Consider the following 27,685-nt stretch of genomic DNA (forward strand, 5'->3'; position numbering starts at 1 on the left):
CAGAGAACACACAAAACATCTATTTGCTGAATCCCGACTGCTGAAGTTTTCAGATTTAGTTGATTAAAAAACTTTATTTATGCTAAAACCCCAAATTGAAAATCTTTTTTGTGTGGTTAATAATGTCACCCTTATGCTAATGTAAAAGCAACAGATTATATAAGAATTTTCTTCATTCTAATTATTACATAAAATGAAAAAATTGGCATGAACAATAAAACATTCATTTAATTTAGTTTAGAAAAAAAAATACGACATCAACATCAAGTTCTCTTATTCATAAAAAATGTTTATTACCGTAGATGTCGAGACATGTCTTATACACAAAAAGACAATGTGTACAGAAATATTCAATATATTTACACTTCATAATTAGATTAGGTCAAATGTCAGTGCATCTGCTGGACATGATTAACATTTAAAATCTCTTATAACCCTTACAAATTAATTTGACTGGAATCAGTTCCATTGATAACCAACAATAACAACAACAAAAAAACTTCACTTACAAAAAAGATCAATATCTTTTTGAATAAACACTTTACTGCAAATATATCAAGTCCCTTATTTTTAACACCTGGCTGTTCAGCATTTAGACATTTATAGAGAAGTGGACTGGGGTAAGCTAACAATAAGATCAAGTGATTCGTGCGCTTCTTTAGACTTTACTGTACAGCGTATGAACAAAGCACTACAAAATTAAAAAGCATGGATACCCTTGTTACAAGGGAAATACTAATACTTTACAAGTCTTCTAAAATGGCCAAATGTCCTGCAATGGCTTTAACAATACATGAAGAGGGTAAAACAAATCCCTCTTGAAGCTTCATGAGAGTCAAGCAGCATAAATTGCACTACATTGCGTGTTTAATTAGCAGTAAGAACAACTGGACTATTTATTTTTATGCTAATATGGCTGTACCAATTCAGATTTTTAGGAGTATCTAGGAGGCTTTGGTCCACATTTTAAAGAATTTCTTGATTAAGCAATAATATTATGTTAATGTTCCCATGTTGACAATTTTTTAATCATTCTGCACCCCCCTGTACAAGGCAAGAGCTGTCGGAGGTCCCGTGTAGCTCCCAGCTACAGCAGCATAGCCATATTCTGGTGGTTTCAGTAGTTAACCCTGCTAAAATATATAAATATCTCCAGTTCCTCTTTTCCACTATAGCAATGACAAAAGAAGAAAGTGCAAATGAAGTAACTTCGGTATCAGAGGGGCTCTGAAGCTATGGAAAACGGATAGATCCTATATCTGGTTGGACATTTTCCCTTCCTCTTATTTTGGTTTCCTCTGGTAGCACTAAGAGTATGGCTCCCCCTGCTGGTTCTATGTAGACAAACGGTTGGACTACATCTCATCAGAGCGGTGCTGCTGCAGAATGACAGGGGGGTGGCTCCGGTCGATCCACGGTTCTTTGGATCCGGGGACTTCGTATGGCACGCCAGCATCGATGGATCCTTCCTGCAAGGCGCCGATGCCGGCAGGCGGCATCTCTGCTCCTTGGCCCGGAGCGGGGAAGTCTGACGACGAGTTGCTGTTGACGCCAGTCTCCGAGTCGGGCTGCTCCACCTTCTGGAAGTCGGGAGTGTAATTCTTCTGGCTAGGACTGGCGTTCTCCACGGTTTGGGGCACAAAGACGATCTCCTTGTCCTCGAGGTAAGGTGTGGGACCCGGGCTGTCCGGTGGAAGGGAGCGCAAGTTCCGAGAAATGACTGAAAACAAAATAGTCTTTAGTATTGAGTTCCACATTTAAATAAAACCACTTATTGTGATATAACTTACTAGAAGAAGGTGTGTAGAGTTCTTTCTGTTCAGAGTTTCCACCAAACGGATTGACTGACGGAAAGATGATGAGGCAGAAGGAGAGCAAGAACACCTGGAGAACAAAAAAACGAGAAACTGAGGAAATGGCAGAACTACAAACGTCTTTACACTCTAGATAAGAGGAAGAAAACACAATATATTCATTCTGTCACACAACTTACCATAACACAAGTGCTGGTTGTGCTGGCTTTCAGTGTTGACATCTTTACAATAGTCTGGAGTTTCTTCAGTTGCTCTATCAAAGACCTACAAGTAGCAATAATTGTTAACATTTCAAAAATTAGCATGTTTTGTCACACATCAGCTATTTTAATAGTCAAAACTACTTACATGTTCTGTTTCTGAAGCATCTGGACCTTCTTCTGTAGTTCCAGGTTGTGTGCCGTGCAGATGGCCACCCTGTCATCCAATCATTTCAGAGCTTAATATGCATCCTTTTTATTTTTTATTTCTTTTGCATTAAAGTGGACTGTTCCTCTCACCTATTTTCCAGTCCGTCTACATACACCTTCTTTTTCTTTCGGCTTTCCTGAGCAGACTGCTTGTTGCGAATCTTCCTCCTGACCCGCTTGAGAGTCCTCTCTTCTGCCTGTTGCAGCCAGCAAAAAATGTTGACATTTTAAAATAGGCATGGTAGTAAAAGTCAATAAATAGAAATACAATATATACAAGTTTTCATTCCTCAAGATGGAAATAACAAAATAGCTGCTACATAAAGAGGAACCCAGACATAAAAAATAAAATATATACATTTCTCCAAAAATATCATTTTGTCTGATTAGATTTGTTTATTAATTGTATGTATGTATATAAATATATATGCAGCCATATGTATGTGTTTATACAAAGTTAAGAAGATATTTATGTATGGATATGGTTTTGCAATTTTAATTTCTGTCTTCTCTCTCAGTCTTTGTTTTTACTTTTCTTTGTAAGAATATCTCTTTGATCTGCCTGGACAATACAAGATTCATTAATATATTTCGGACTGAATTCAAACAAATATTAATGGATTCCGGTTTATGTTGATTAACTTTGAAAAATATGTATTTTGCCTTTTTTTTCTTTCGTCCATTCCACATAAAAATATAGTAATACATTTTAAAAAGTTAAGATAAACTGGAGTATTTGCTAAAACTATAACTCTGATTCTGTTGCGGTTCTGTATCAAATATGATAATATTCCAAAACTATTGTCATTTCAATCAAATACAAATTCAATTCAACTGATTTGATGTAAAATCAGTGCAAACTAGATTTGTTTTTGGATTCTTCTAACAAAATAACAACAAAAAAAGGAAGAATTTTGCATAAAATTGCAGTAACTCTGTAAAATGCAGCTCATTCAGCTTTCGCAGGAGTAAACACAGCTTTAACCTGATCCATACCTTTGTCAGAGGCATGTGTGAGGGAATGGTGAGTCCTTCTTTTGCCAAAAGCCGTTTCTCCTCCTCAGTGAGAACAATCTCTTTAAACTGGAACTGCAAGTACAAGAAAAAAAAAACATTTTTACTAGGATAAAAATCAATGCAAGTCATATATTAGAAACTATCTTTTTGATTTAGTAACAGCTGCACTAAAGACGGACCTCGTCCGCTGCGTTGGCCTCGGTGGAGTCCTCCATTGAATCCTCTATAGCCAAAGTACAGGGCAGCTCACTGATGATGTTCTCCTCCATTGTGTCACTCACCAAATTGTCTGTCATTTAAAAAAAAAGAAACAAGATTTGAATAAATGTATATTTTTGTATGTTGGGGTTTGTTCATTTTATAAAATCAATACCTAGATCAATGAAGACATCTGTGTCTGGCTTCTCCGCCCTCACGCTCTGCAACACGTCCATGTCCATGTCTATGTCTCCACTCTGAAGCAGAGAGTAGCTGTGATCTGCTCGGACCGTTAGGGCCTCCAGGTTCTCCGTCTGCTGCTCCTCACAGACCAGCGTGGACTCAAAGTGCAGCGGGCTGGGCTGAGAGTAGGTGGGACTGGGCACGATGTCGCTGTCACTGCCGTGTGGACTTAAACACCCAGTGAGATTGTTATTCCCAGCACCTGTGCTGCTGTCATCAGAAATGCCACTATCACTCCCCAGAGGAGACTGGGAGGGGCAGAAGGCGTTGGTTTTTTCTTCTTTGTCCAACAAGCTGGACAGAAAGTCTTCGGTATCCATTCCTGACAGCATCTAAAACAAAAGCAACCAATAACAATCTGGAAAATATTACACCAAACATGTTAGCCTTCATTCTTTTTGACTACACTACATATTCATCGCTAAAAATATTCAGAAGATATGCAAATAAATGCATCTTAAAAAATAAATATAACTCTTAAAACAATGGCTTACATCTGGTTCTGACAGCCAGGACTCAAATAGCCCATTATCATCATAAAAGAAGTCTTCAGTGGGCCCATTCTCTCCATTCTGGAACAGCAGACCTAACAGATCTGCTTCATCCATGTCTGGGAGCTCTTCGGGGACTGACATCTGTTAAAAAAACAATGACACAAATTATTGGTTAATAAATAATTTAATCCTACATATTTTTAAGTAAAAAATAAAGCCAAGACATAACTTGCTTCCTCATTTTCCAGTTCTGTAAATTGAAAGCTTGCAGATTTTGTAGATTTAAGATAATGTACTGCTTCCTATCAGACGTTAAGTGTTTATAGATGTCACTTTGTACCAGAAGGTAACACCACAGCTACTCAATGTAATTCTTCATTTATAGTTTGCCCAACATTCCCATTTATTATCCAAAAAAATATTTCAAAGTACAAAGATTATGATTACTTATACTTGTTTTTTGGAGATCAATGTAACTCATTTTTCCTCTAAAATCCTAATTGACGGCCATGCTACACGGCAAATGCTCTCTAAACATTTGTTTTGACACAGCCAGTGTTTGGATTACTGTCTTGGCAAATAAAGAGCACTAATTTCCTGGAATGCACAAAAGCAAAAGTGCCCTCTTTTGTTTGAGTGTGTTTACATCCGGGTATTTCATCATCACTACAGTCCCGTGATGATCTCATCCTGTTTTGAGCCCCTCCCCCCTTCCCCTGTCAGTGGGTTTGATGCAATTTTAAATATCAAAACAAATAAATAGTATTTTGATTTTAAAGTGATGTCTAGTAGTTTTTATTCAATCTTGCCTTATCAGTAAATGCAAATTAAGAGGATGCAGATATTTTTTACTATTGTAAAAATGAACAACAATAGCATAACCTAACACTAGAATTCTAAGTGTAAATTTGTTTATCAACATAAAAAAAAGCAATTGTAAGCTAGTGGACTCAAGAACTTCAGAAACAAGAGCATTTTTATGTTTGTTTGAGTGCATAAAAAACCGATATCAAGGAGAGTGTTCTTAATCCTCATAATCACAAGATATACGGAGGGCGTGGCCCCTCGTGTTACAAAAACTACTACACTTAAACCTAAAACAATGTTAATTCCGAAAAAGCTATTTGTCTTACCGTTTTTTAAGCGGACAACCTCGATTCGACTAACAGCTTCCGGACGTATACAAGGTTCAACAGCCAGTTTTCTCTTTTGCTAGCGTCTTCGGTCAAAGCATTTCCTCCCGAAACCACCTTCCAACAAGGCAGAAAATGCGTCATCGCGCAAAGGCGGAAGTGAGCTCGAAGACGTGGTCGTTTCAGATGGTGTCTGGGAAATGTAGTTAGGTTGGAAACTATGCCAAATACGGGAGGAAAAAAACAACACAAATATATAAATACCTGCGTTTTACGCATTTTTAATGTGAAAAACTCTAGTTTATGTTAATTTAAATTTCATTATTAAATAAAAAGTCACAAACATAGTCTGCTACGTTTTTTTTTCTTCATTTATTTCAGTCAGTACATTAGCATGTAAATGTCAATGATTATTCAAAAACATGAAATGTTGGGATAAGAAAAAAAATACCCTGTCTCATAAATTAAGAAATCTGTTTGCTGGTAGTTTACTACAAATAGTTTCACTAATTAGGCTTGCAATGCCAATAACATAGTGAGAACAAAGCAAACCAAAGTCATTGTTAGAAACATCTTTAAGACATTTTCCATGACATAAAAGTTTGAAGTCTAACCTTGTAGTCCCACAAAGATTCATGAACATAATGTATACAAAACTAAGGCATATTGGAAAATTGCAAGTAAATAATAAAAACTCACATTCTGCACATAAACTGCAAGTTAATTTTGTCCTACACTTTATGCTGAAATTATAAATTAAGAATTTCTACTTGGACTATTTCTTGTTATAACAGCAAACCTGGGGACAAATAACTGTCAGTCAGAATTAAATTAAGCTTCGTGTATGCTATCACCTTGTTTATCTAAATACAGTACATTTAGGATTAAAAAAATATCAGTAGCATATACTAGCATCAGAAATACTAAGTTTTAGGCGGTGAATGTGGTTTAAGACTCACTAAGTCAATTTATAACTGACAATAGAAGCACTTTTTTACTTTTTTAAAATAGCTGTGCTATTTTGTCAAGTCAATGAACTGCAGGAATAACGTGCTACATAGTTGTCACAGAATTATACAGAGTTTTGATGTGTGCCGTAAACTTCTGTACACCTTCAGTCTTTCTTTTTTACTGGCTGGAGTTGGTGCTACTTTCTGTGTGACAGCAGGCACGCTGTCAGCCGCGCGTCTCCTGTGAAAGCGGTGCAGCAGGATCCTGTAAACCCCTGTGATGGAACTTCTGCAGTCTTTTCCCTGGTTGTTCAGAATGTGCTCTGACGTGATTCCCAAAGCGTCTAGCGCTGCCTTTATCTCCAGCTCCTCCTCCCGCAATTCGGATGGATCAGTCTCTGCTAGATGGGTTGGATCTAGGTTGAATTGATCTAAAGGACGCGGAAAGTCCACAGGGAGCAGCCACTCGCAGCTCATCATCTGTTCCACAGTACAGCGGTCAGATGGAATGGGCTGGAGGATTCCCCTGATCAACCTCTGGCATCCCTCTGATACCCAAGTGGGCATAATGTAAGCCCCATCCATGATGCACCTCTTTAGTTTGGCCACGGTTTCTGCCCTGAATGGCATGGTGCCCGTCACCATGAAGAACAGCAATACCCCAAGGGCCCAGATGTCGACAAAGGCCCCAATATAATGCTCATCCCGAAAGAGTTCTGGAGCAGCATAAGGCGGAGAGCCACAGAATGTATTGAGGGTCTCATCACGGCGGCTCAGAGTGCTAAATCCAAAATCCCCGACCTTGACACAAGAGCTGCTGGTGTAGAAGATATTTTCTGCCTTCAAGTCTCGATGGATTATGTTGTTTTCATGCTGTTGGAAATAAAACAAAACAAAAAAAATGCAACAATGTTATCCTCTCAAAACACCCATGAACCATGTGATACAGCCACTTCATGAAAAGCACAGAAAAAAGAGCTTAAAGTTCCAGAAAAAACTGTGAAGACAAATATCTTCATTACAAGAACTACTATCAGGAAGACGTTTAGCAAAACTCATAAAAATACATGTGAATGCAGACACAATTTTTGTAAAAACCTAAGTCTGATCATCAAATTTGATTATTCTGATTTTTATTTTTTACTACTAAAATAACTCCTGGTGGAGGTGAAGAGAACTTCACTAAGTACTAATCATTAGTTCCACTCCAATCATCTTTTTATCTATTGTGAAAGCCTTCCCAGGGGGTTTAAAATGATGAATTTGTCATTTTTAGCCCCCCCCAAAAAACTGTTGGATTCTAGGGCATAGTTTCTGCAGAGCGGCAGTAGTTCATTAGACATTTCCCTCAAAATTAAGGAAGAAACTGTTGGTGCAGAGCAAGCTTGACCACCTTAATCTAAGTTTTCTGCTAGTTTAAAGCTTCTTACTCCCCAAACATAACATTAGCGGTGCAGCAAAAATGGTGAGCAGCATTGGAGCTATCCAGATGTACAGTTTAGAGCCAGATCCCAGCTCAGACTAGGAAAACGAAGATGAAATTGGATCTAGTCGTCTACAAATGGATCCATCGGAATGGAGAGGAGCAGGGATATTGTGGCCTGCCGATTGTATTTTTGTGCGTAACAAATATAATCTTTTTCAAATGTCCTTTTTTCATCTTCTGATTCACAACAACTTTAATAAAGAAATATCCACAAAAAATATTTTAAGCTGAATTTTCTCAATATGTGTCCTCCATTATCAGAAAAATGCCACAAGAACATGCTAAAAACATAAAAATCACAATTTTCATTTGAGTGAGTCTTTAAAGACGGTGCTGACCTTGTTGAACTCCTGGATATGGCAGACGCAAAATACACAAAGGTGTAAAACTAGAGGACATAAAAAGGGAAATCTGGAAGACTACGCCTTTTATCAAAGTAAAATAACCCTCAATCCCACTGTTTTAATCATTTTCAAACCTTTAGCATATTATTAAAACAATAACCAACATCATTTTGCTTGATAGACAATAAATGCAATCGAAATTCTTCATTTATTTCCTTAATTGAGCTAAAATAAAAACCCAAGAAATAATCAGAAGACCAGTTGGTGTGAAACTCTCGTTTCTGTTGCCATTACTGACCTATTGAAATGAGAAATAATCTATAGATGTTTTCTTTGTTTGAATCAGTGTTACCTTGCAGGTACTGACCATGTGTTTAACAGCAGAGATGATCTGAGCAAAGACAATCTTGCAGTCAGAGTCAGAAAGTTTTCCTTCTGTAGTAATTTTGGTGTAGAGTTCTCCTCCACCTGCATACTCCATCACTAAGTGTAACCGGGACAGAGTCTCCACCACCTACAGGATGACAAGAAAAAGACAAAATATATTTAAAAAAAAACATATATTTTCTATAAAATATAGTAATTGGTGGAACATTGTTTAATATGACCTAAAGCTAAAAAAATGTGGATGCAAACCTCGTAGAGGCGAATGATGTTGGGGTGGTGTAGTTTCTCCATGCTGGAGATCTCTCTGGACAGAAGCCTCTGAGTCTTTTGATCCAGTTTGGTTTTGTCTAATATCTTAATGGCCACTTTGTCTAGTGATAAAAAAAAAAAAGAATTATAGTTTAACCCCTTAATGTCTATTGTCACAAATATGCAACAAACCACTTCGGCTCTAAAATGACTTAAATGTGGCTTCTACTTAAAAGCAAAACCATAAGTAAAATTCTATTTTCATGGCTGTGAATACATTTAGCTGTTAAAGAGTTAAATTACTAATAAACGGCATTATATTTCTTTAGGAAATTGCATTATCTTAAATTCTGATAAGTGATGAGCACTGGGCTGCATTTAGAAACATTTTTGTGTTTTACAACCAAGTAAATTTCTACTTTTAGGATTTTTTTTCTCCAATAAACCACAAATAGCTCCATACTGTGCAACTACCTAGTGTCCTGGGCTTTAAAAGCAATTTGGACACCATGCTCACTACTTTTTATATTTTTTTAATGTCAATTATGATGTCACCGATTTCACAAGAGAAAACCTAATTTAAAAAAAAAATGTTTTCTGCCAAAACTTTTCAAACACAATGCATTATGGTCCATATTCCCAAATCTAGTGAGCATTAATCCACACTGGTTTTTCACAGGGAATTCTGGGAAATTTCTAGGGCACTGCATTTTAGAATTGTAGATTGAACCAGCTCTGCAAGATGGCAAACTTAATATACAGTTAAAGATTAATGAATGAATTTAGACATAACCGTTGACTTAGGTTTTTAAAGATCAAATTCAATTAGTTCCCTAAATAAATACAAAAAAATCTTACATCCGCAGTTTCACTAAGATGTAAACACTTAGGATGCATTAAATTTTAACAGCTAAGATCTTGGCTGAATGCCGTTAAATGATTCACAGAGATAAAAAACCTGCTCAGGTAACTCAATCTAGAAAAGTTCTTAAGAAGCAAAATGGTGTTGAGATATCTAATTGTGCCCCTCCATGCATTATTAAAGCTGGTATTAGGCTCCATTTCAGCTGTCAATGGGAGCATTCATAAAGCCCCCATTATTTTTTACTAAATGTTATCTTTTACATGTGGTCACTAGAACTCAGATGTGAGATACAGGCCACAGATTTACATGTAAATTACAGCACAGCCGCACAAACACAAAGAGCCACACGCTCATTTTTGCTTCTCTTTGTAGCCTTTTGATGAGGCAAGCGGCAATTTTAGCCGTCGCTAAGGAAACTGGAGATCTCTAATCAATCCATCTGCTCTGAGGCAGCAAACAGTGAGGTTATTTGCGGCTGAATCAGCCCTCTGCCCAAGAGCACATGGGCTTGTTAGAGAATATTATGGCCTCAGCTCTAGACTGAACATGCTGATCAATCAGCTCATCGATTTGTTGAAATAAAAAGCTAAAAATGTGTATTTGAACTTAGAATAACATTACAAATGCATTTTCTATTTGCAACATAAGTGCTGCTGATAGTTTGGAAAGTTTTACCTTTAGTGAGAGCATGAATTCCTAGTTTGACGTGGGAGAAATTTCCACAGCCGATCTCTCCTCGAATCTTGTAGAAGGCAATTCTCCTCCCGACAGCCAGCTCCCGCACCACCCTGCAGCAGAGGGTCCCACATGAAGGATCCACCACCAGTTGAATCATCTGCACGGTTCATTTCTTCCACCACTACCTGTCATCCTGACACATGTCCAGGTTCAGCCTCTCCAGTGGAGTGAGACGCCGCACAGTGGCTCCCTCATCATCGGTGTTGATGTCGGAGCTGTCCTGGCGGCTCCAGCGGCTGTAGCGTTGGCTGCTAGTACTCAGCACCGTGCCTCCGACAGAACCTCCGAGAGGATCTCGACTGGACTCTCCAGAATCACCGGCGGAAACCGAGCTGTCCCGAGCGGCGTCTGCTCCTCCTGCCCCAGCCTCAGCCCCCTCCGGGGTGCTTTCAGAGGGGCAGACGGCAGTCATCCTGCAAAAGGATGACAAAGCCTCATCTAGTAGGTCCAGAGGAGCTAGTTTTGTTTTAAATGGATAGATTTTAAGGCCCAAAAATAATTAAAAAGAGACAATATCTAGAGTAAACTGCAATGACACACATGATAAAAGCACAAAGAAAGTCAAATAGAAAAATTAAAACTATGCAACAAAAATGCAGCTGATGTCATGTATGAGCAGCACTGCCTGAATAAAATGAGGCAGATCCAAAATCCGAAAACTTACCTTCAGATGTGAGCGCCATTAACAAAGCAAATCCATCCATACTTCTTCTCATCCCCAAATATTAGCTATTAAAAAAGACTGATCAACAACAAGTTTTCTCTGTGTTGGAGCTAAAAAGAACTAAACCTCCAGTCCAGGAGTCGGTCCACATGATTTATCCCAAACGCTCTGATGAGGAGCTGCGATCAAAACTCCATTTCAATCCCAGTCTTGTTAAATGTTGTGAGTTTCCACAATGCAAAGCTCTGAATTTCCTTAGTTGCTATAGAAAAAGAGGGGCGCGAGGAACACGTGTTACTGGATTCATGTCAACTGTTGTCTGCAGAAGCTTAAATGGACTCTTTTGAGTCTCCAGAGTATAAATAGGCCACATGGTTAAGAGGAGGGAAGAGGAGCTGAATGTGGGAGGTTGAAGGAAAGGGGTTGAACAGATGAGAGTGTCAGCCATGGGGCGACTCGCCACCCAACCTGGAATAAAGCACAAAACACAGGAACCCCATTAGAATGGTTTTATTGTTGACATAGGAAACCATAAAATGTTTTTATGCATTGATGTTTTTGAATCTTTTAATATATATACAATTTCATCAGTTCTGTAGATTTAGTTCAGATTTGCATCTTTCACGTGATTTTTCGGTGTTGCATCCACTCGAATGTTCATTAAAAAAGATTGTTGAAAAGAAGCCTGCTGATCAAACATTTCAGAGCCAGCTTATGCAAAACTAAATTGTCTACATCACAAAGAAACAACTGGAAATGCTTGCACGACTGTCCCTCCCTGCAGTGTGATGTGTGTGGTTGCATAAGACCATAATTAAGTGAGAACTGCATGCTGAGAAAAAAAAATGCTCTAACAACATCCCATGAGAAGTGGAAAGAAAAGAGGTGAAAATGAACCGGAACAGTTTTTAATGAACATTTTAATAAACAATTTAATTATACAAATACAGATTTAAATATGACAGCTTAAAAAAAACTTTATTTAAAACCTAAAATGAAGATGTTGCTGATAATTTACTTTTAATTGACTGTAATTATGCTGTTATTACTGTTATAACTGTTTCTGTAGCAGGAAAGAAAACAGATATTTTAAATTATTTAAGTAATTTTTGATTAATTGTGGTTTTACAAAAAAAATAGTAATGTATAAACAAAGGATAAATGACAGCTATCGCAAAAAAATATTTTTTAAAGCAAAATAGGAAAAAAATATGTCAAACAAATTACCAAATTTAATTTAAAAAACAAATAAATGTGTAAAATGTCAAACCATATTCTCAGATTATCCTTCTCTGAGGCAAACAGGATCATATTAAGCCTGAAACTAATAGCATTGTTCTATTTGTATTTAGTAAATATAGGTTAAAACTACAAAATTGATTAGAAGATTAGTTGGTTTGGCATATTTAACTGAAAAAAAAGTATGACATAAAAAAAGAATTAATTTGGTGAAGGAATCAAAAAATTAGAAAAAAATGATGATAAACTTTGTTCCTAATGCCATAACATCTGTTTATGACAACTTATATTTCTAGAAAATGTCCCATAGATTGCGGTCCTGAAACGATGCATTTAAAAATTAAAAAAATAAATGAAAACCTGGACTCACTGTCTATTTCTGTCCTCATTTGTGTCAGTATTAACATGAATTCATTTGTCGAGCAGCCTCGTCGGGAAATCAAAGCCTTTCTCTTTTGTGAGGCCTGGCGTCTTTTGGCCTTCAAACAGCGTCCTGTAATTTCACCATGAATATCTACGCATTGATCTTAGTCAGCCTGAAAGGGCGAGGGAAGTGAGAAGAAACCTCTACTTTGCAGCACAAAGCAACATATGCTGTCTTTCATGTATGGTGATATAAAGCCGGGCAAACATGAAAAAACATAGATTTAAAAGAGGGAAACAGTCACTCCTGAGGGTTTTTTTAATCTAAAAAATTAAGAATTATTTCTTTCTGGACTGAATAAAACACCAAATAACAGGAATATTGATGGTGAAGAATTCTATAGAAGAAAAACATCTTTGATTTTTCTCAACAACTAATCTTTAAGGTTTGCTCAGACAGACGCCGACTCAACATATCAGGCTAAAAATGATGCATTACGAGGAACTAAAAGTCATAAAGCAAAGAGCTCAATTTTATATTTACAGCACAGCTTTGGACAAGTCAAATAAAACGATGACAATCTGCGGCTGAAGATCACACAAACAGCAGAGCATCAGCGCTGATTTAAAAGACCTTTTAGTTTTTTACTGGACCTTAAAGTCAAATAGTCCGACATCAGTTTCATTACAGTTTATTTGCTCTTTGTTTATGGTTGTTTGCTCTTCTTTTCTTCATGTTGGCCGTGCAAAGTTTAATGTGCTTTTTATCTGTTTTGTATGAAACCTTTCATGGGAATATCAGTCTCATCAAGGAATTACTGGACTTTTTACTGTCTTGTTTTGAATTTAAGTTGGGATTTAGCCGTAAATAAAAATTCTATGTTTCAACTTTACACAAGTTCAGAATATAATTTGCAGAAAATTATCTAATGTCTTAATGTTTTGTGCCAGAAAAAAAATATTCTGCTCAATTTGATCTCCAAGAAACACAGAAAAAATATTTGAATGACTTGTTTAAACTACCTAACATATGTATATTACATATACAGATAGATATGTTAAACGTGGCTATATAGGAAATATTAGAACTGAAATTCTTCTTGTAAATTGTGATATTGTGGATGTTTTCTTCATATTTATTATTATTTTTTTTGGCTTTAGCAGGTTTAAGCAATTTTAACACATTAAGTATCCTGATTTTTATGGCAAATGTATTTTATTTAGCAACACATTTATTTAATTTCTGGTTTTTAATTACTAAGCTCTTAATAAGCTCTTTTTCTGCATTTTTATGTACTATTTATTATTTTTAGAAGTAAGTTTTTACCATGGCTTGTTTAAAGGTATGAGTGTAATATCTATCTGTCTATTGATCCATCCATCAATTTCTGAAATATAACCACCAGTTTTAATATGATAATGACTTAGTGCTATTCATTCATTATTTTATATACTTATGGAAAATTTTATAGTTTATTTTTTTATTTTTTCTAGTGTTCACCTGCGAATCAGTTATTAGTTCTACTTGCAGCTGTTCTTTTGTTCTGTCTTTAGATTACAGTCTTTTCCTTATTCATATGTTTTTTTCTTATTTTATATAAAAATAAATAAATATACATCCAAACTTAAAGTTTCAACTTAAAGTTAAATGTTTCTGTGCGAGCATTTTGTGAATTTGCTGATTACTAGACACAAAAACGTTTAAGTCTGCACACTAAAAAGCCACTAAGCAAACATAAATCAGCTTTGCTACGTGGGCTCTCGCCGCCATCAATTACTTGTTCTAGGATCCTCAAAGACCCGAAGGCAGAATTTACTTGATTCCCTCTTCTACTGGCAGCACCGTGATCAACAGAAGCCTCTTCACAATCTCCAACAACAAAACTCAAGAGCCCGTCCACACGGCTGAGGATCAGGAACCTGTTCCGTCCACCTGCTTCTAAACACACAATGTGCCTCAATTGAGGTGAGAGCAGATACGAGTGGATTCTCTACGACTGAAGAACATCCAATGCTTCGTTTTAGATCTACTCTCCTTTATTACATTTTCTGTGCTGTTTGTTTTAAGTGTGACACCGACATTAGTCATTTTTACATTTTTTTCACATTTTAGGAGTTTTTATATTCTAAAAAAGTTCAAAAGTGGATAATGGATAATAAAGTTTTTGTTATCTCCCGAGTCAAAATCAGTAAAAAACCATAATCTGTGGTCTTTTTCCACTACTTTTGAAATTATTTTCTAATTAATATTTTTAGTTAGAACACAACCAGCACAGAGAGTAGAAGATGTCTGAGTCATAGCAACAAAGTAACCATGGCGCTGCAGGCAAGGACAATAACATGACGGTGCTGCAGACGCAGCAATAAGGCCTCATCTGGTGGTTCCAGTCCAAATCCAATCATTTCTTCCGGCTTTAAAAAGGCTGTCAGAGTTTGCATGGTGTTCTCCAACAACACATCAAAGAGATTCCCATCAAAGAAAAAAAACTAATCACACCAAGCAGAATGTTTTTATGCTCTCTGACTAATTGATGATCAAAAGAATAAAATTAAGAACACATTTCGACCAGGTGGACATAAAAAGATACGCCAAAATGATTACAGTTGTGGAAATTAATTCTGTAAACCATATATATATATATATATATATATATATATATATATATATATATATATATATATATATATATATAAGTTAAACATTAAAAAAATACCAGGGAAAATATTTTGTAGTTGTTATTTTTGTTATAGCTACAACTTGGTAAGCATGTAGGGTCATTATTTGAAATAATAATAATAATAATAATACATTTTTGACAAACTTCAGAGTCAAAGCAGAAACTCAGCTGTCTCCTTTCAGGAAATTAGTCAATTAAAAATAAATATAATGTAAACTAGTAATAATTATGAAGTTATTCTGGTTTAAGTACTTATAAGAATTCAATACTCAAATATTAGCTAGTAAAAACTTAATTAGGCCTCATTATTTTTAATACTTTCTTACATTTAAGCCCTTTCAGAAAAGAAACTGAGGTATTTGAGTGGCTAAACAATTAGCATGATGGTTGTCACTAGTTAACTGTTGACTATTCCCCGCAGAAGGCCATATTATTGACTGACTGAATGACTGAGTCAACCTTTTTTTTAACAATAATCCTACCGCAACAAGCAGAGACCGACGTAACGTCACGAGCGCATCACTCTTCTCTTACTTGGGCGAGTACAGTATCATCGTGGGCCCCCGGCGTCTACGTTTACCGACTTCGCAGCCAAATCCATCCTTTCTGGTGCCGGATGACATTGGACGCGCAGGTTCTGCTGCCGCCGCTGCTGTGAAGACAACCGCTCAACGAAAGGGCCGACCGACCAATCAGGAGGTGCGCGAGGACTCTCGCGCGCACCTCCCGACCAATGAGAAGCGAGCATTGGGAGCGATTTTAGAACGGGACTGAAAGGCTGTGTAACCGAAGCTGTTGTGGTGGTGACCCACAGAGCTCCGTTGACCATTAGTTCCGCCTGGGTTCAGCGTGAGGTCAACCGGGCCTGGAAAGAAGAGCTGTGAGGGTGTTTACGGGGATTCACGACTCTTTTATACAGTTACGTAAAATAGTTTTAAATTGAGTACACCATACCAAGAGCAAAGTTGCTTTTATAAAGTTAAGTTTAGACAATAAAATAACAATATATATATATATATATTAAAAGAAAAAAAAAACAAAGTCACCATATAAACAATAACAAATAAGAAGTCAATCAATAAATTTAAATAATAAATAAATATATTTAATTCAACTCCATTCTGTTGAGGAAATTTAAAAAACAATTGGAAGACAGATCTAAGATGTAAATAACCCGTAAAAAAGCTCATTAACTTATTTACCAAAATATTTTTCTTAATGCATATTAAAAAAAATGGCAAACACAGAGGACCAAACTGGAAAAGCCAAAGAAAACATCTTAATTTTCTGCCTGTACTACAAAATCACTGATAGCGAATCTGCTCAAAATGAAGTCTTAAATGATTTTTTCTGTAAATAAAATTACCTTAAGGCTATATTGCTGAAAAATATATTTAGATCTACCTTTTTATACTTTCTTTAAAAATGTTTATCTTTATTGCATAACAATTCAAATATATGTACATGCATATATACATTTTTACTTCAAATTCTGTTATTTAAAAAATGGAAAAGGGGCAGGAAAATAACATTTATTTTGTGTATGCACTTTTATTTCCCTGTAAATTTAATGTGTATGTTAAATATGTTGCTTCTTTGCTGAATAAAATACAAAAAAAACAAGAAAGGCCAAAACCATTTTTATGTTATAGCTGAAATTCTTTAACACTAAAGACACTTTATACTTTTGTGAAAATAAATATTATTTAACAATAACAATGATAATTTTAAGAAAACAAATTCCAAGGTGCTGCATTGTTCAATTCCAGATCTACTTTTTATCTAAATGTGTTTTTGAAGTTAAATATTAAGTGAGGCAGAGCAATAAAGAGATGAATGGAGCCTGAAACAAGACATAATGAAGATGTTTCCCCAAAAATGTTGGCAATAATTCAGAATATAAAAAACAAACAAACAGATCTCTGAAAAATGAGGCATTTGCTACAGCATAATTCAATATTGCAGCAACAGAAAAAGTGTCCTCCAGGTCATTTCTTGTTTCATACGACCATTGTTTGCTCTGCTTCCTCCACGTTCACCATCTCCTCCATCTTTACTTCTACCTGAGAGTTCACCAGCTGCTGCCCCTGGATGTCAGCTGCGGTCACATGTACCACTTGGATCTGCAGCCCAGCCTGTTTCAACCTCTCCACGTCCTCCTCGCACATCTCCCCGACCCCGTCGTCTTCCACCACCACAGTTGCAGTTTCCTCCATTTCCATGACGTTCACGGGCTCCACGGTGACATGCTCCACCTGAATGCCGTCGTCCAACAGGACTGTTTCCGCCCCGGTGAGGTTCTGCGTTGCTATCGTGAGGGCGGCGGAGTCAGTGATGACCAGCTGCTCCGGTAGCTTCTCCACTATCAGATGAGCGTCCTTTAGGTGGGCGGTCAGCTCCTTGGGGTGAGTGAACCACATGTCACAGACGGTGCAGTGGTTGGGCTTGTCTCCGGTGTGACTCGCTAGATGGTCTTTGAACTGGTCCCAACTGTTGAACACACTGCCGCACACCTGACAGGAAAAAAGCAAAGAAAATGGTTATAAGTCAGTGTTTTTAATCAAAAAGATTAAAGATTACAAATAAAATTTGAATTTTTGAATTTGAAAATGATTAAAAAATAGAGGATGAAATGTCAACAGATTCTCAGAAACCATAAAATTCCAGGGCTTAATGTGCACTGCAGACGCACCAGCTCGTAAATTATGATATTGTTATGACGTCATCACTCAGTTGTTAAGGAAAGTTTCCAATGTAGACATTTTTGGATTTATTATCTACACAGATCAGGGATGTCAAACATGAGGCCCAGATAGTTTAATCTAGCTCAGCCATAAAGAAAACAAATATACAGATTTTGAAAAAAAAAAAAAAAAAAAGTTTCTAGCCCATTCCTTTGAGTTATAGTTCTTTAAAGAAATGAATGAAATGCACAATTCAGCCACCAGGGGGAGCAAAGCAAACGTAAGACCGCCATGATAAGCATTAAAAAATTATGAGAATATGTTTGCAGGTGGTGCCATGTCTGGGCAAGATGTAATTTTGCTTTAAATCTATTGACCTCTATAACTGAATGTATACTAATAAGTGCTTAGGCCACTAGTTTGTTAGAGATATTTTTTTTCCAACTGGAAAAAAACAAAACAAGTTTGGTGTAAACCGCATAAAGATCTTTTAATTTTTGTCTAAGAACAACAAAGTTTTAAATTAATCTTTATTTCTGTGATCACATAAACAGATGACACTATTTTACCATTTCAAATTGCTCTTTAAACTTTTTAAACATATTTTGAATTTCTGTGCAACACAAAATCTAAATTACAAGAAGTTTTAGAATTGAATCTCCAAACTGATATTATTTTTACAAGTCTAAATATAAGTTTTAAAATCTCCATAGAAATATTTTTGCAATTATATTTCTAGATAAGTCTTTAAAATCTGTCTAAATTTTTAAAATTATAATTTTATTCAAATACAACTAACTGATACATTTCCTTTCACATTAATACAAACTGTGTCCTACATGTGCAGAAAAGAAACAAAAAGAAAAGCTTTAACAGTAAAGCCTCAGTAAAACAGATTTTGGTTAAAGCTAAAATTTGCTACAAATCAAAACCATAAAGGTGATAGCAGCCAAACAAAGCATACCTGGCATTCGTAGAGTTTCTTGCGTCCCTTTTTGGCTCCGGCCCCGTTCTGACAGGCCGCCATATGGCACTTCAGCGTACTGTTCCTCGCAAATTTCTCATGACAATCTGGACACTCGTATGGTTTCTCACCTGGAACACAAAATAAAAGAGATCTTCAGACTGCAAATCTCAAACATTTGCATAAAAACGTGTCTAAAAGAGTAAGAAAAATAAGTATCTATTATAATTATTAATCTTAAATGATTTTCACAAATAAAAATGTTGATTAAATTAGGATGTTTTTTCAACTACTGCAAAACATTTAATGATGATTCCTTTTTAAAATCCATCACAGAATGTTAACACAATTACATCAGTGTGAAGGTAATTGATGTTTGAGGGTAAAAACAACATAAAACAGAGCAAATCACTGAAATTTGATCATTAAAGCATGCTGTTAAAAACTTAAAAATAAACAAATAGTGTTCTTACAAAACACTGAATCAACGTCTGAATTTAATTGATCTTCAGAGAACATTTCCTTTGTTTTAATGTTGATTCCAGATTAGGTTTTAATGTTAATTTATAGTTCTGCAGACTTAAATATGAATCCAGGAAGTGATGTTTACTAAATGAAACCAGAAAAACAACACAGTACGCTCTATAAACACATTTCTGATAGTTTTTGAGAGTTGTACTGCTTTTATTCTCACCAGTGTGTTTTCTCAGGTGCTCCTTAAAGTGTCCGAAGTGATCAAAGTTCTTCTTGCAGTATTCACAGACGTGGACCTTCTTTTGGGGCTTCTGATTTCGAGACAGCTCCTCTGCTTCAAAATGAAAGGTGTTTATATGCTGCTTCAGAGCTCCCTCCCTCGTGTACGCTTTGCCACAGTGGCTGCACACGTGCGGTCTCTCCAGCGAGCCCAGGTGACTTTTGATGTGTTGTTTAAGGTGGCAGTACAGCTTGAAGCTGCGCTCACATTTGTTGCAGCGGAACATGTTGTCCGCCTGGGAGATCTGGACCTCAACAACTTCGACGTTCTCCAGGACCTTGGAGGCCGTCACCGTTTCCTCCTGATAAACCACTTCATGCTAAAAAAAAGCAAAAAATGTTCAAATCATTTTTTTACATGCCTTAAACCTTTTTTTCTTTTTAAAAAGAGTACCTCTTCTAGATCTTCCCTCTTAATAACTTGGATTGTTGGTTCTCCTTGCTGGTATTTACTAGTTATATCAGCGAGAAGAGCTAAAGCGGAGTCATCTGACGATGCCTGAGCATTTTTTGCAGCGTCTACGACTTCCTCCAGCCCTGACTCCTCCACCTCAATGGCTCCTTCACCCATTACCTGAATCTCCACCTGCAGGAGAGGTGCAAAAAAAACACTTTTCTTCCAAACTAGATTTGTTTTGTTGAACCGTTTATCTTAAACGTGAACATTGTGAACATACTGACATGTTCTCCTTCTACTGTTGGCAGGGTTTCTGTAATTACGTTAGAAGTCTCTGCAATCTTCCTCTTCTTACTTGTACTTCTGGCTGCCAGTGAGGAAAATTCATCAATCCTACAAGAGAAAATCTCACCGTTACTCAAAGCTGCATTTAACAGATGTATTTAGGCAGCAAAGATGGAAAGTTTGCATGTTTAAGCCTCACTTTTTGTTAAGTGCCTTGATGGCTTCTTGCATCTGCAGGTATTCAGCAGCTTTCCACACATCAAAAGCTTCATCCTCCCCGGCAACAGCTAGAGTAGCTGTGTAAGTGAAGTCCATCAGCTGACTAAAGGCCGTGTTGCTCACACCTAATAAAATGACATGAAAACGCAAACGTGAATGAATGCAGCGCAACACACTACACCAAAAACAACTTTTATTTAGTCAGCATTACTTGTTTAAGAGTTTGTCTCAATAATTTAAAGAGGTCAACATGAGACAATACTTGATAAATCAACCAAAATCAGAGGGTAAAATAAATAAAATTTCTCGTGCAGTTACTGGGTTTCTCCAGCAGGGAGCACTGTTCCAAACAACTAGATACTGTAAACCTAAGAACAAATTGTCTTTACATGCAAATTAAACTAAACCTTTCATTTCACATTTTTACTAAAACATAGAATACCTTCTATCTCCACCAGGGGTTCTTGGGTGAAATCCTGAAAGAATTTGTAGAAAAACTGACTGCAAGCTGCCAACACGGCTTTATGGGCTCTGAACTGGTGTCCTGCATAAAGAAACAAGTCAAACAACAGAACTGAGTGAAATAGCTTAAACATTTACTAACACATGATCATATAAGCAGTTAAAATAGCCAATATTCTGTCATCCCTGTAGCTTGAAACAGATTGTTATTTAACGTGATATTCTTAAACACAAACCTATTGAAAATAGAGGCAGAAAAGGCAACAGAAATGTTCCAAATCAACATTTTGTGGCTTTCACAGGGTTTCTACAAGTTTCTTAAGTTAGATTTAAGAGTTTTTTTTTAAACTGTGCATATCAAAAATTAAGACCAATTTCTCAACTTATTTATATTTTAAAAAAGAACATAATTCACAAACAAAAGTAAGTGCAGATGGTGCAGAGGCACGAGTACGAGCTGGATAGCCTCTGCTGCTGAGAGGATTAGCAGCTGGATGGATACCTGTTCCATCCATTCTGTGAAATTTACATTTCCCCAAAATCCAAACTGTAGCTTCTCTTCTTGTTGTTTGTAGTCTGTGTCACAATGCTTTAGCGTGCTTCCCTTTTCTTCTTCTTTTTAATATTTTTTAGTATGTGGTCTGAAGTGAATTGGTGCATTACGATTGGTCGATCTTTATTGACATTATTTGATCAAAGAAACTCATGGGTGGAAAAAAATTACATTTTTGACGAGAAATGAGAAACGGGGAAGTTTCATACATCACAAGGCTGAAACATCAAAATTCAACACTTTTAAAAAGTTTTTTAAAGTATTATTTCCAAACGCATTAATTCAATAGTTAAGACCCTTTAAGATCCCACAGGAACCCTAATACAGCACAAAAAAGGATGATTAAAAGAACAAAGTAATATTGCTCCATTAAAAATTTGTCCAGACAGCACAAACAATTACAAACTTGAATTTCCAAACAAATCTGTGTGCGTCAAAGCGCGGTTCTTACCATCAACTATCAGGGTAATATCTGTGAACTGGTCGAGCTGTCGCTGCTCATTAAGTTTCTCCAACATGACTTTATAGTGAGCTGGATACTCACTACCACCAGCCGCCTCAGCCTCCGCCGCCGACATCTTCAGGGAGATCCAAAACTGCAGAAACAGGGATGATGGCATGTAATCATCAATATTTGGAGGGATAAACAAAACAAACAACACTTTTAAAATGTGTATTGGCAAAAACAGTCAGAGAGCTTTTCCTTTAAATAATCCCCCACATATGAGAATAGTATGAACAATAACAAACCATGGAATAAAGTATGGTTATTACTGTACCTTGACTTTCATTTAAAATAATGTACAAATACAATCCGGTAAAATATTTTATTTCTCAGAAATGCCGAAAGGATACAAATACCAACTGTTCCCTTTATAAATCAAATTAAAAATTTTACACATTTATTTTAGACTTGCATACATACTTTTGCATTCTGGAAACACACTATCCTCAATGTTTTTTTCTTTTTTGAACATACTATTTTTTTGTTTTAATACAAAGAGAACGGGATCTATTTACTTGGTTTAATTTTTATTCTGATCAAATATTAGATTTACAGAAGTAAATATACTTTCCCATTTTTATCTGTGAAATTAAAAAGTATGCTGAATCTAACCAGAATTCATACGTTTGAAAAAACCCGGACCATATTTGAAAACACCAAATTGAATAACTGGTGATCCCAATCCTTTTAAGTTTTTGATTAATACTAATAGACTATAATTTTGTTTTTGGTTTTCTTTCATTTGTTGCCTTCTACTTTTGGCCCCCTTGTTCAGTTTTATCTGTCTTTGTGTGATTCTATGTATCAAATGTCCATTTTGTTAAAAAAAAAAAAAAAAGGTTGTCTAATAATAATAATAATAATAATAATAACGTTGGCACAGATAAAACAATACTATTTCACACTAAAAAAAGAAGCCCATAATACCAGTTTCCCATTTGAAAAGAGTAAAACTATTCAAAATAGGGGAAACAAAATAGAAGGAGCAAAAATAAAGGTTCGTATTTAGCCTTATAGTTAACCTAAAAGCGCCTGATGAAAAAGTCAACTAATAAAGAGCTCGGTTGATTTCTTGGTAAAATACAGACACAATTGAAAATGCTACATTGATTTTAAAGCCTTAATTATGGACAAAATACAAGTGTTTAAGCTTAATTGAATGCTTTTTAGAGATTAAACATTATAAGAGCTTGTCTTCAAACACATGGAGCTTTTAGCTTTAAGCTAAATATTAGCAAACATGTCTTCTGCCCAAAAACTGGGCGCTGAACGCGTTTCTTCAAACATACAGCAAGAATGTGCATCTAAAATTCAACATACCCGAAATATAAGAAGAGAAATATTTTAACTCCTGACTGTTCTGTGAAATAAACATTATAAAAGTTAGTAGCGATGCGGGAAAAGGGCCTCTTAGCAGGCTCGCCATTTCGCGTTTGACAATCAACATTACGTCATCAAACCGCGCATTAAAATACGGATTTCCCAGACCGATTTATTCTTTAGAAACACTGTAGCTTATAATACGTGCTTAAAATCGTCCTATCACATACCTGAAGTTTAGCTAAATTACAGCAAAAACTTGTTTTGTGGGGATATTTCCGACGACACAAGAAACGCTGTTCTACTCTCGGCTTGCTCCAAAAAGGGCGGTCGTTTCACAACGAGGCCTCCGGTTCCCAGAAACCCTTGCGAGCAGTGGGACGCTGGGAGCCGTTGCGTAGCAACAAAGATTTAAATGGCTTTGACAGAACTAACAACAACAATAAATAATAATAATAGTAATTGTAGTATTATTGCTATTAATAATAGTAGTAATAATAATAATCCAATAAAAATAGGTTGGTTTGTAATTTTTTAAGTTAATTTTATTTTAATTTGCAGGAGGTTTTAAAAAATTAGAGCCCCTCCTCTCCCAAAATTAATTTTTGCATAAAGTGATACATAATTATTTAGATGCATTGTCTCTCATCTTGCTTTCTCCCTATTTTTGATTTTGGGTTCACTTTCAGTTTAGCATTATGTATTTGCACCAAACAAAAATATTTTAAAGGCAAACATTTAACATTTTTATTTGATACTTTGATTTTTTTTTGTTTTTTAAAAATACATTTTCTTTGCAATTGAGGACATTTTCATCACAAACTGAAATTTTTGCTCCCAATGTGGTGACACAAAATATTATTATAATTTTTGAGCTTTCTAAAGTGACCAAATAAAATACGTACAATTAATTAAAAAAGATTAACATATGCTGAGGAAACCAATTTCTGCAAGAATCGACAGAAATTTTCATCTCAAGCTGTGACAATGTGGTGGCAAAAATATCACTTTGTAAAAAATATTAGTCTCAATATAGTTTGAGTTAATCAGAGTTAAGTTGTTTTCTTGAGCTGAAAATTTTTGCTTGCAAACAAAAAAGAGTGAATTCATGACCTAAAGTGACGTAGATCAGCACCTAACCGTTAAACAATTGCAAGATTTGCTCAATCATTTGTATAAAAAAAAAAAAAAAAAAAAGAACCTCTCTGATCTCTGGTCAACATGTGTGATAGAAATTGTGCAACAAAGTGAGTTTAAACTTTATCAAAATGAACAAAACTATAACTACCTATTATTACATAACTTCATTATTTTGTTAAGTCATTGTGCCCTCACAGGGAGCACCGTCATCGCACCACACTGTAAATTAATAACTCTATTATAAAATCTTCTAGATATGGTGAGAAAGTTCATGAAAAAGGTCACACAGCATGCACGTACCTTGTTCTGCAGCATCAGCTAACAACTAGAATCTCTAACTTATCAGGCTGTGTTTATAGTGAGCAGTAATCCAATTTTGTGTCCCACATTCTTGCACAAGGCCGTGTTTCACATGCCCTTAACACCACTATCCAATTTGACTTTTTTCTTTCAAACTCGTTTCATAGTCTATTCTTAACTCCAACATAAAAAAGGATTTTAATATTCCACCGTGTAAAATACAAAATGCTACTTTTTAGAAGTATGGCCTCTCATCATAACATTTTTTTTATCACAAATTATGTCAGATTGCCTCAATATAGATTGATTTTGACATAAGAATCAGAAAATTAGGAGTTTTCCTATCAAATTTTGCTTAAATGTCGTTCTTTTCTTTATTTATTTCCTCTCAGATGCTAAAGTAAATATGTGCATTGTAAAACAGAAAAAAATAACCTTAGCATTTATTTTAATGTACTTTTTTTGGTTAATCTATGTCAGAAGTTTACAGCCTGAGGCTCTGGAGCCCCTCTGCTGTGGCTTTTTGGTTAAAGAAAAAGACAAAAGTTTTAACTTTAAAAAGTAATTGTGAAGTATATAGAATGCAGTAAAAGAAAAAAAGAAAAAAGGAAACAAATTTAAACTTTATTCATCTCATTCAGACAGTTTGCATTTGAGATTTCTGACTACGGCGTAATTCTCTAACAATCCAACAAGTGGTGTGGCTTCATAGTTTACCAAAGTCACACTAAAACACTTTGACACATTTTTAGGTACATGTGCCACATAAAATCAACTGGAGGTCAGTCAGCACCAGAATTCCTACTTCCCACTCTGGCGTTCCAGATTATTAAAGTGGATTTAATATTTTTGAACAAATTCTAGGATTCTAATTCGTTCATGTGACAGGGATAATGTGCAAAAATATTAAAGATGCCTTACATCTGATTATAGCCCAAACTATTTATATCTGTCATTCCCAAACAACTGAATATACAATATAAATATAAATAGTCATTCACATACCCACTCTCACATTAAACATTTCCACAAACTACTGAATACATAATAAAAACTCAAACCAGATCACTGCTTACAGACCACAAATAGTCATTCAAATACACACTCACACACTAAACTTTACAAATGAGGCAAATGTCCAATGAGGCAATAGTTTTGTGATATTAGTATATATAAATAAAATTGAATTAAATTGAAGTGAAATGACTACTGGTTCCACAAAATAAAATTAAACAATTAATTTCACTCAGACGATAACAAGCTATTTACAAGAATTAATGTTGACATTGTTGCGTTTTCCAATAGTAATTGCTTAAGATTATGGTAAATGGTAAATGGTAAATGGCGTATACTTGTATAGCGCTTTCTACCCTCCTTCAAGGGCCCAAAGCGCTTCACAGTCACAGACCCATTCACCCATTCACACACACATTCACACACTGGTGGTGTGTGAATGTGTTATACGGGAAATGCTGCATTTCTGATGAAAGTTTCAGACTCTCTGGGAGTTTGTTCTATTCTTTGATGTCTTTGTAAATAAAGGCTGTCTACCCAAAGGCCGAGCTACATTTAGGCTCTCATTGTGACTAGTGGACCCAAAAGTCCTGGTTGTCAGGACAGAGCTGGACATGGAGTGCCTTCTGGTTTGAAAAAGTTACTTATTTCACTCTGGTTTAATTTAAGTTTGTCAGATCAATGAATTTCTAGCTTTTACAAACTGTAAAAATATTTTTGCTATCTCACTACTTACAATATACTGTGTTCAGATGGTCGTACATGGTAAAGACTGTCTTTTATTTTGAAAGGGAGCCATCTGTCAAAAGTTATACTATTTTATATTTAGAAAAAAAATATTTTATCTTTATATTTATCCATTGTTCATGCAAAAAAAAGTTTATTCAGATTTAACATAATATTAATAACATAAATACAAATCAGTGTCTCACTTTTCTAAAGGGTGGAATAAGACTTTTGGCTCCTTCTTGGTTGAGAAATCAACTGGAGTGACTCTTTAAGGTTTGAAGGTTGCAGACCTGATCTTTGTGCACAAACTTTGCATCAATCTTTGCACTGTCTGCTTTAAATAAACAATGTTTAAAGACCTAAGAGTTTTTGTGACATCCATCTCTATATTTTATAACATCTAAAACCAGAATCAAAGTCAATCTGACCGTGCTTTGACCTCGTTTACAGCTGTCTTTCTTAATCTTATCTATCACTCTTTCATGCAATGTTACCCAACGATCGATGTCCTGCATTGCCTATGTGATGAGTCTTCAACAAGTTTTACCAGAACGATTTTGCAAGTCAGGACACAAACAGACAGTTTATGTTTTTTTTTCCTTCTGGGTCTGTAAATGTCTGCAGGGTAAAATCCACTCCTCCTGTTTTGCTAATTGCTTTAATTTGACTGTCAGATTTCATTAAAGTGAAGATGTTTTTCTTCTATGAACAGTGAGGGTCTTTGAGTTTATCAAGCTGTGTTTTTGTGAACTTTTCAGAAACAGTCTGGACCGCGTCCAACTCCCCCGGCCAACCCCTTCCCTTTTTTGTCTTTTTCACTTCTTCTCCCCGGGAAGAAAAGAAGAAACAGAATTGCAAAATCTTCTGCTGCATTCCTTTTAATCAACATGCACCTAAAAACACCAAAAAATGTCCAACAAACAAGAAAAACAAAAGCTTCCACTTTCTCAAGAGCAGAAAGTCTTTTATTCTCTTAAAAAAAGTTGTCATGTTTTCTTGTTAGAATCTCCACTGACAATGCTTCCCTTTGTCCTGCCAGAGAGCGGATTTAATGCACTGTGACTTTCCTGACCTAAAAAAGTGTGGAC

General features: G+C 35.8%; 3 protein-coding genes across 6 annotated transcripts; all 3 read right to left on the reverse strand.

Annotated features, from left to right (window-relative positions):
* Nucleotides 1-268: 268 nt before the first annotated feature.
* Nucleotides 269-5,468, reverse strand: creb3l3l (cAMP responsive element binding protein 3-like 3 like). Its single transcript, XM_024276190.2, has 10 exons — nt 5,310-5,468; nt 4,177-4,317; nt 3,615-4,014; nt 3,421-3,530; nt 3,221-3,313; nt 2,315-2,421; nt 2,163-2,231; nt 1,994-2,078; nt 1,791-1,884; nt 269-1,720 (listed from the first exon to the last, which is right to left on the reverse strand). The coding sequence occupies exons 2-10, from the start codon at nt 4,315-4,317 to the stop codon at nt 1,356-1,358; spliced, it is 1,464 nt and encodes a 487-aa protein (XP_024131958.1). The 5' UTR covers nt 5,310-5,468; the 3' UTR covers nt 269-1,355.
* A 194-nt stretch (nt 5,469-5,662) lies between these two features.
* On the reverse strand, nt 5,663-16,700 carry nim1k (NIM1 serine/threonine protein kinase). The gene is made up of 7 exons (XM_024276251.2): nt 15,807-16,700; nt 10,993-11,460; nt 10,454-10,741; nt 10,266-10,378; nt 8,726-8,847; nt 8,457-8,603; nt 5,663-7,132 (listed from the first exon to the last, which is right to left on the reverse strand). The coding sequence occupies exons 3-7, from the start codon at nt 10,738-10,740 to the stop codon at nt 6,374-6,376; spliced, it is 1,428 nt and encodes a 475-aa protein (XP_024132019.1). The 5' UTR covers nt 10,741; nt 10,993-11,460; nt 15,807-16,700; the 3' UTR covers nt 5,663-6,373.
* A 197-nt stretch (nt 16,701-16,897) lies between these two features.
* On the reverse strand, nt 16,898-23,797 carry znf131 (zinc finger protein 131). 4 transcript variants are annotated; one of them, XM_024276175.2, is made up of 10 exons: nt 23,645-23,797; nt 22,041-22,185; nt 21,017-21,118; nt 20,555-20,699; nt 20,355-20,463; nt 20,068-20,259; nt 19,882-19,993; nt 19,615-19,728; nt 18,921-19,051; nt 16,898-17,785 (listed from the first exon to the last, which is right to left on the reverse strand). In XM_024276175.2, the coding sequence occupies exons 2-10, from the start codon at nt 22,165-22,167 to the stop codon at nt 17,273-17,275; spliced, it is 1,545 nt and encodes a 514-aa protein (XP_024131943.1). In that variant the 5' UTR covers nt 22,168-22,185; nt 23,645-23,797; the 3' UTR covers nt 16,898-17,272. The 4 variants fall into 4 exon arrangements, with proteins under 4 accessions (XP_024131943.1, XP_024131941.1, XP_024131939.1 ...); XM_024276173.2 differs by having other exon boundaries at nt 19,615-19,993; nt 20,394-20,463; XM_024276171.2 differs by having other exon boundaries at nt 19,615-19,993.
* Between the last annotated feature and the right edge of the window lie 3,888 nt (nt 23,798-27,685).

The sequence above is a fragment of the Oryzias melastigma genome, linkage group LG9 (genome assembly GCF_002922805.2).
Source record: "Oryzias melastigma strain HK-1 linkage group LG9, ASM292280v2, whole genome shotgun sequence".
In the NCBI taxonomy this organism is placed as follows: Eukaryota; Metazoa; Chordata; class Actinopteri; order Beloniformes; family Adrianichthyidae; genus Oryzias; species Oryzias melastigma.

What these genes read in the sequence shown, in the direction of transcription:
- creb3l3l (XM_024276190.2), bottom strand. Translation starts at nt 4,317, where the DNA reads ATGTCAGTCCCCGAAGAGCTCCCAGACATGGATGAAGCAGATCTGTTA. An exon ending in GTAGACGGACTGGAAAATAG is followed by an intron (nt 2,232 to 2,314) that starts GTGAGAGGAACA and finishes ATTGGATGACAG; the next exon opens with GGTGGCCATCTGCACGGCAC. An exon ending in ACTCTACACACCTTCTTCTA is followed by an intron (nt 1,721 to 1,790) that starts GTAAGTTATATC and finishes TTTTGTTTTCAG; the next exon opens with TCATTTCTCGGAACTTGCGC.
- nim1k (XM_024276251.2), bottom strand. Translation starts at nt 10,740, where the DNA reads ATGACTGCCGTCTGCCCCTCTGAAAGCACCCCGGAGGGGGCTGAGGCT. An exon ending in GACATGTGTCAGGATGACAG is followed by an intron (nt 10,379 to 10,453) that starts GTAGTGGTGGAA and finishes CCTCTGCTGCAG; the next exon opens with GGTGGTGCGGGAGCTGGCTG. An exon ending in TCTCTGCTGTTAAACACATG is followed by an intron (nt 7,133 to 8,456) that starts GTCAGTACCTGC and finishes TATTTCCAACAG; the next exon opens with CATGAAAACAACATAATCCA.
- znf131 (XM_024276171.2), bottom strand. Translation starts at nt 22,167, where the DNA reads ATGTCGGCGGCGGAGGCTGAGGCGGCTGGTGGTAGTGAGTATCCAGCT. An exon ending in CAACAGTAGAAGGAGAACAT is followed by an intron (nt 20,260 to 20,354) that starts GTCAGTATGTTC and finishes CCTCTCCTGCAG; the next exon opens with GTGGAGATTCAGGTAATGGG. An exon ending in AGAGGGAAGATCTAGAAGAG is followed by an intron (nt 19,994 to 20,067) that starts GTACTCTTTTTA and finishes GCTTTTTTTTAG; the next exon opens with CATGAAGTGGTTTATCAGGA.